Consider the following 7,700-nt stretch of genomic DNA (forward strand, 5'->3'; position numbering starts at 1 on the left):
AAATATTTAAAGTTTTAATATAAGTAATACAATTAAATAGTTATGATGATGTGATGGCCTAAATAATTTTACCATATCAATTAAACTCAATCTAAAAAAATTACATTAAAATATAAAATTTATATTTTCATCTAATATCATGTAATAAAAATAATTTAAAATTTTCAATGTCAATAAGAGGAATTTACAGTGTCCGTAACCATCCATTTTCTCTAAAATAATATATAATCAAATTGTATTCAAAACATGTGTTGAAATCATTTCTCATATTTTGTTTTTGGAGAAAATCTATGATAGAAGAAAAACCAACTCCTGATCCATTCCGCTTCAACCGCAACATGAAATTCCATTAACACCTTCGTAAACTCCGAATTCAATCCTTTCTTTCATCCATCCATTTTCATCACCATCCATCCATTTTCTCTCTCTTCTTCTTCCCATGTTACCGTTATCGTAACCAACCAAACCAATGCAGTTACAAAACTTCCTTTAATCTTATTCAACAATGGCCACATTCACATACAACTACAAAATGTTCAAATGCTTCAACAGAAAATACCCTATCACAGAGCAAGCGCCACCGTCGGATGTCAAGGAAGTTTTCTCTCAATTCTCCGACGAAGGTTCGTTCATTTCGGCTGATCAGCTAAGAAGATTTTTTGTTGAACACCAAGGCGAAACGGATTGCACCGAAGATGATTCGAAGAGGATCGTCGAAAATGCGCTGCAGTCGCGGAAAGGGAGTCCCGAAAGAGGTGGCGCCCGTGATGGTGTTTCTGATGCAGGAGATGGACTCACCGTTGAAGAATTCTTTCAGTTTTTGTTGTATGATGAATTCAACGGTCCTCTCAAATCAGAGGTGTGTGTTTTTCCATTTTTTTATTTATATTTTTTGATTTCTTAGAAAATGCAGGAACACGAGGAAGAAAATTAATTTTGATTTTGATACGAATTCGTTATAAAGAAAATTTTGAGTTTAACATTAACTAATGTTGCTAATTTCAATAAGTTTTAGGCCCGTTTTTGACAATAGCAATGATGTGTGATTTGCCAGGTACATCATGATATGAATGCTCCGTTGTCACATTATTTCATATACACAGGACACAATTCCTATTTAACAGGGAATCAACTAAGCAGCGATTGCAGCGATGTGCCAATCATAAAAGCGTTGCAATTAGGTGTTCGAGTAATTGAACTAGATTTATGGCCAAATTCAACTAAAGACGACATTGACGTAGTTCATGGAAGGTACTGCTGATCCTGCAATGTTTTGAGATATTCATGAATCATGATAGTGCAATTTTATAAATCCATTTAATTTAGAAACTTTTATTTATTTATTGCAGGACACTTACCACTCCTGTCTCACTTCTCCAATGTTTGAAGTCCATACAAGAATACGCGTTTGTTAAATCTAGTTACCCTGTCATTATAACTTTAGAAGATCATCTTACTCCAGATCTTCAAGCTAAAGTTGCAGAGGTACTCTTACATTGTTGATAGAATCAATAGAACAGTTTTTATGGTAGTTACAAATTGGTTATAACTTATAATTAGTAAGTCTATTAGGACTTACTGTTAGCGTTGAGTGTAAGCGGTTGGTTTATGGTTCAATTCATGACAGCAGTATTTATTTATATTTATGCATAAATGTAAGTTAGTTGTTCATATTTATAAATTAACAAATTTAGAAAAAAATTTGACGTTAATATTTTAATTTGTAGATGACAACTCAAACATTTGGAGATATGCTGTATTTTCCTCAGACAGAACCTATGACAGAATTCCCCTCACCAGAATCATTAAAAGAACGAGTTCTTATATCGACGAAACCACCAAAGGAATATCTTGATACCAGACAATTTAAGGATACTAGTGACAGTGAAAGGGAGGTTGGTGAAGAAGGATCGGTGTCACCAGCCCTTAGTTCTGAAGCTGATGACAAAGTGAGCAGAAAGACATGGTTACTTTCTTCAAATTGATTTATATTTTATAAGCTCTGTATGTTTATGTTATCTTTTTTGTTTGTCCTAATTTGACAGCTTAATGGAAGCGATCTTGAGGATGAAGGTATCTATTCTCGTGATAGAAAACCAGACCAACAGAATGCACTGCAGTACAAACGTTTGATTACAATCCATGCTGGTAAACCCAAGGGTCATATAAGGGACCATCTTATAATGGCTGGTAATGTTAAGCGCTTGAGCTTGAGTGAGATGGAACTCGAAAAAGCTTCTGTCTCTTATGGTGCTGATATTGTTAGGTATTTGCCAAATAGTTAAACTAACACCAATACTTAGAGATTTGAGGCATGTCTAGTATCCAATACGTCCAACGCGACACATGCGCATGTGATTATATTTAATAACTTTTCTTCTCAAATTATTATTAATACCTACATGTCTATGTGAGTCTCGTATCTGGTATCTGGTAGTGTCTGATGGTTGCATTTTATGGTTTCAGGTTTACACAAAAGAATATTATTAGAGTGTATCCTAAGGGAACACGCGTCAACTCGTCAAATTACAGGCCACATATAGGATGGATGTATGGAGCTCAGATGGTAGCACTTAACATGCAGGTGAGGAAATTATGATGAAGGCTCTTTTAAGTGAAAATCACTGCTAAAACTATATTGACTTCCTTCATCACGTATGTCCTATACAAAAAAAAAATTCATGATGCGGTATTTGTTAATAATCAGCATCAACATAATCATACTCTCCAACCTTTTTGTTTGACGTACTTTTGTTACCAACATTTTAACATGTGTTTTCTTTATCAGGGGCATGGAAAATCACTCCGGTATATGCAAGGGATGTTTAGAGCGAATGGAGGGTGTGGTTATGTGAAAAAACCTGACTTTCTTTTGGCAAAAGGTCCACACAATGAGTGTTTTGATCCAAAAAAAACTTTGCCAGCAAAGAAGACATTGAAGGTGTAACATTATTATTTCATAACGAAATCAATTAGTTTTGTGACATATTTTGAAATTCTCTCCTTTCCACCTGTAGGTGAAAGTGTATTTGGGACATGGGTGGAGCTCAGATTTTAGCAAAACACACTTTGATACATTCTCTCCTCCAGACTTTTACACAAAGGTGAGTACTTATCATTGTCTTTAGCATCAACACTTATGATAAAAGACGGTTTTGGTTTTGAACAATTTATACATAACAGATTTGTATAGTTGGAGTACCAGCTGATAAAGTCCATAAGAAGACCAAAGTAATTCACGACGACTGGTTTCCGGTATGGGATGAAGAGTTTGATATTCCTTTGAGTGTTCCAGAGCTTGCTTTGCTTAGTATAGAAGTTAGAGAGTATGATAAGCATGAAAAGGATGATTTTGGTGGACAAATATGTTTGCCAGTTCCTGAGCTAAAATCTGGATTCAGAGCAGTACCTTTAAATGACAAGAAGGGCGAAAAATTAAAATCTGTAAAGCTTTTAATGCGGTTTCAGTTTACATGAACTACTACAGGGCATAGCAAGCCATATATGGTATGGTCTAAAATACTGCTAGGTGGTTTTTCCTTCTGATTAGTGATTAGGGATATCAAGAAGATTGTTGTAATTTTATAGATTATTATGTGATTAACTATTTGTAAAAAAATAATGGGCAAGAGAAGTTATATTTATTTAGCTTCAAGATCAAGTCATCAACACAAACAGTGTAAAGATCTTTCTGTTGCTAGAATCTACTTGATAAATTTATTTATTTGGTGATGTCTGATTATACTAATACAGTTTAATTTGATGAGCATATTGAGTGACAAACTGAGTGTCCTAGAAGAACAAACTGAGTAACACAAATAAATTCTCAATCAGAATTTTTCACAAAAGCTAGTTTTGTGAAGAAGAAAAAAAGCATCAATTTGCCATGGTAGTAACATAAATTAGGATAGGATGCTATATACATCCCATCCTGCTTAAGTATCACCAGTGGAGGAAGTGTCACGTATCTATTAACCACGGGCTCCGACCCAGGTATCTCGTAACTCTCTGACACAACAAAAATACTCTGACACTATTTATAATGTCAACATTTGTTTGAATTGGTCGATATGTACGGTATGACTGTCATATGAGGGTCGAACTTCAATTTAAAAAGTGTTCAAGAAATTAATTTCGTGAGAATTTGTTCCCGTCGGAAATGGGGAGGCCGACATTGGGGATAAAGTTGCTTGGAGGAGTTGTTAGTCATGATGACGACTTTATAAAGGGGTTGTCCATGAAGAGAGCTTCCAGGGCTATTGAACTAATGCACTTTCTACCACAACTCAGGAATCCTCAGAACGAGCTTCTTCTACTTCGATCCTGCATGGATATTGTCAAATATTTTTTTTGGCCTAAGAACGTGTCAACCTAATCATATGGAGGAAGCAACTATGTGGTTTGATAAAGAGTTGCGGAGGACGGTTGAAAACATCGTGGTCGGTGGAGGTCCTTTCTTCAGGGACCTTCAATGGAGGGTGGCTTCTTTATCCATTGAAGTTGGAGATTTGGGTTTGTACTCAGCAGTAGAGGCTGCCTCATACGCTTTTCTAGTTTCTAGGGCTCCATTTTAAGTGTTACAGAATCATATATTGAGAGACAATGAAGTGTATGGTATGGACTCAGATTTTGATAGCGATTTGGATGGTCTTAGTGTTGTGATTCCAAATTTTGACCTCACCAATTTTACTAGCAAGGACACCGTCCCTCGTAAAGCACAACATATTTTGGCGAGTGCTCTTTTTAATTAAATTGTTAAGGACATGGATGTGAAGTTTGACATGACCACAAGGTAGAAGGCGGCTTTTGGTTGTCTGCAAGACGCATATGCTCAAGATTTTCTCCTTGCTATTCCTTTTGATGGGTTAGACTAACATATATCACCGGTGGAGTACCGTGATATCCGACGTTACTGCCTTATGATTCCTTTATTTTCTATTGATGAGGTTTGTCCTGTTTGTCATAAGACGTGTTTGGATACATTTGGGGAACACGCGATTCATTGTAGAGAGCTTCCAAGCTTCAAATACCGACATGACCTCGTTAGGGATGTTATGGTTGATATATTTCGACGTGTCAGAGTATCTGCGAAGAAAAAGGCGCCTGTGAATTTTTTGACTGACCTGCTTGAGGGGAGATTGACACTTAGGCTATCAGATGTTCTGGTGTACGGGTGGGTAGGAGGGAAACATGTTTGTGTGGACTTGACTGGAGTTTCCCCACTGGCGGGATTGAGAGCTGGTGGTTTTACCGTAGGACAAGCAACTCTCAAAGATGCTTCAAGTAAAATGGTCAAATAAGAGAAAGCGTGTTCTGACAATCAACATACTTTTATACTATTTGTATTTGACACTTTTGTTTCCCAGCACCAGAAGCATAAGCAATTAATCTTTTACTGAGAGTTCAAAGACTTATGAATTTCAATGTTGTATCTTTTAGGTCTATGAATATAGTAATTCTTAAGATGAATGATTTTGTCATATAAAAAGGAGTAGCGGTGCAGCTTGTTGCTCGTTTGCCTTGTACTTGTGTATAAATTTCATAATTAATTAATACTTCCTCCTACCATAATTATAAGCAAAAATTTCTTTTTAATTTCATTAAGTAATGAATGTATTGGGTTTATATAAAAGATCAGATACATTCATTATTCAATGAACCTACAAATAAAATATTTGCTTATAATTATGGTCGGATGGAGTATCAGAAAGAACATTTTATATCTAACTTTTTTATGCGTCGTATAAATGTTGGACATCCATGCGACTACGCCAAAGACAAATGTTTCCCAGTTAAATTATTAGTTTAATCTCTTAATTATGATAAATTAACAATCATTAAGGATTAGTGTGTTGGTCCTCTGCTATAATTCTGGGTATAGATTCTTGATGAGAATATACTCAATACATTATACGTGCATTTTCAAAACACAGCATATTCTATTGGATGTAACATGGATGAATGCAACGTAACATCCATCGTGAGCTAACTAACTGTATGAATAAAAGTTCTCCTCTCTATTGCCATGGATATAGGAGGCAAAGCATGATTACCCATTAAGATTTAATTGGGAATCACAACTCACTCTGTTTAGGGCAGTGTGGGATTGCCTCATTAAAAATAGAAAAAAGATATATATATATATATATATATATATATATATATATATATATATATATATATATATATATATATATATATATATATATATATATATATATATATATATATATATATATATATATATATATATATATATATATATATATATATATATATATATATATATATATATATATATATATATAGGAAGTAATAACTTAAAAAAAATTAAAAAATAAAAAGAACCGTTGTATATTTATGAAACGTTGAAAATATGGAATAATGTTGATATAAAAAAAATAAACTTTTCATGTTTGCCACGGCAAATCAAACCCACAAACCTCCGCTGGAGGTAGTCCTTTTATTTCATTAAAACATATATTAAAATTGAATTCTACAAAATTATATATATATAGATTATCATATTTCTACATCAATAATAGTTTATACATCTATAGAATTTTCCTTAGCATGTACCTTTAAAATAAAATGGGTCTAATACTTTATTAGTCAAGTGTGTCAAAACACATTTATAATCTAACACTCTCTCTTAAATTTTATTTGTCCATAAAATTTGTTCCTTACTTTGAACTCTTTGTTTTTTATCATTTCACCTTGTTTTTGTATCCTTCTTTTTTATTGGATTTCATTTCTTTTCTCAATCTCTTATTTTGCAGATTTTCTTCAAAATTTAATGATTCATAATTTTCAGAAAGGCATAATAGTATGAGATTATTTGTACCTTCAGTTTTTTCATAGAGATCTTCAAGCCTTCGAGGTGATAATCTCGATGTGTTGTCATAAAGATCTTGAAGACTTCTTGTACACGTCACACTTCTTTCATTTATATTTTCTTCAAAAATGGATAGTGTTGGTGAATGAAACTCTTGTTGAACTTCTCTAGATGTTTCTTCTTCAAATTCTAAAAAGAAATTATATTCTTTTTTGTGAGTACCAAAGTATCATTCTCCTTCTTCATCAAATACCGCATCTTGTTTTATTACAATCTTGTTGTATTTTAGGTTGTACGACTTGTAGCCCTTTGAGCTTTGGTAATAATCGACAAAGATGAATTTCTCGTTCTTGTCATTAAGTTTGTTTTTTTCTCATCTAAAATGTGAACATGGGCTACATTCTTGAGTACCCTAAAGTGTGAGAAACAAGAATTTCTTCCACTTCATTCTTCTTGCGGTGTCTTTTCTTATACACTTCTGATTGGAGATTAATTTGATAGATAGACTGCACATGACACTGTCTTTGCCCAAAGTTTTTTTTGGAAATTTCTTACTTTAGAGCATGCTTCGAGCCATGTCCAGAATTGTTCTATTTGTTCTTTTTGAACACTTTTTCCTTGGGGAGATCTCATAACTCTTTAGATGTGAATTCATCTTCTCGCTCTGTCTGCGTAGCTTTTATCTCTCGATCACTTTCTTTCTCTAGAAGTACTTTGAACTTCTTAAAAGTAGTAAAGACTTATGATTTCAGCTTCAAGAAATAAACATATGTTTTTCTTGAAAAATCATCAATGAAAAGAAGTAAATTGTTTTTTTCCTAATGAGCTTTTCTTGATAGGCCCGCACACATCATCATGTATAAGC

General features: G+C 33.7%; 1 protein-coding gene across 1 annotated transcript; it reads left to right on the forward strand.

Moving 5' to 3' along the window:
* Positions 1 to 288: 288 nt before the first annotated feature.
* LOC131617634 (phosphoinositide phospholipase C 6-like) lies at positions 289 to 3,653 on the forward strand. The gene is made up of 9 exons (XM_058888893.1): positions 289 to 859; positions 1,055 to 1,251; positions 1,350 to 1,485; positions 1,728 to 1,949; positions 2,046 to 2,266; positions 2,467 to 2,584; positions 2,789 to 2,941; positions 3,018 to 3,104; positions 3,184 to 3,653. The coding sequence occupies exons 1-9, from the start codon at positions 506 to 508 to the stop codon at positions 3,475 to 3,477; spliced, it is 1,782 nt and encodes a 593-aa protein (XP_058744876.1). The 5' UTR covers positions 289 to 505; the 3' UTR covers positions 3,478 to 3,653.
* The last annotated feature ends 4,047 nt before the right edge of the window (positions 3,654 to 7,700 follow it).

This window comes from Vicia villosa, linkage group LG7 (assembly GCF_029867415.1).
Source record: "Vicia villosa cultivar HV-30 ecotype Madison, WI linkage group LG7, Vvil1.0, whole genome shotgun sequence".
Classification (NCBI taxonomy): Eukaryota; Viridiplantae; Streptophyta; class Magnoliopsida; order Fabales; family Fabaceae; genus Vicia; species Vicia villosa.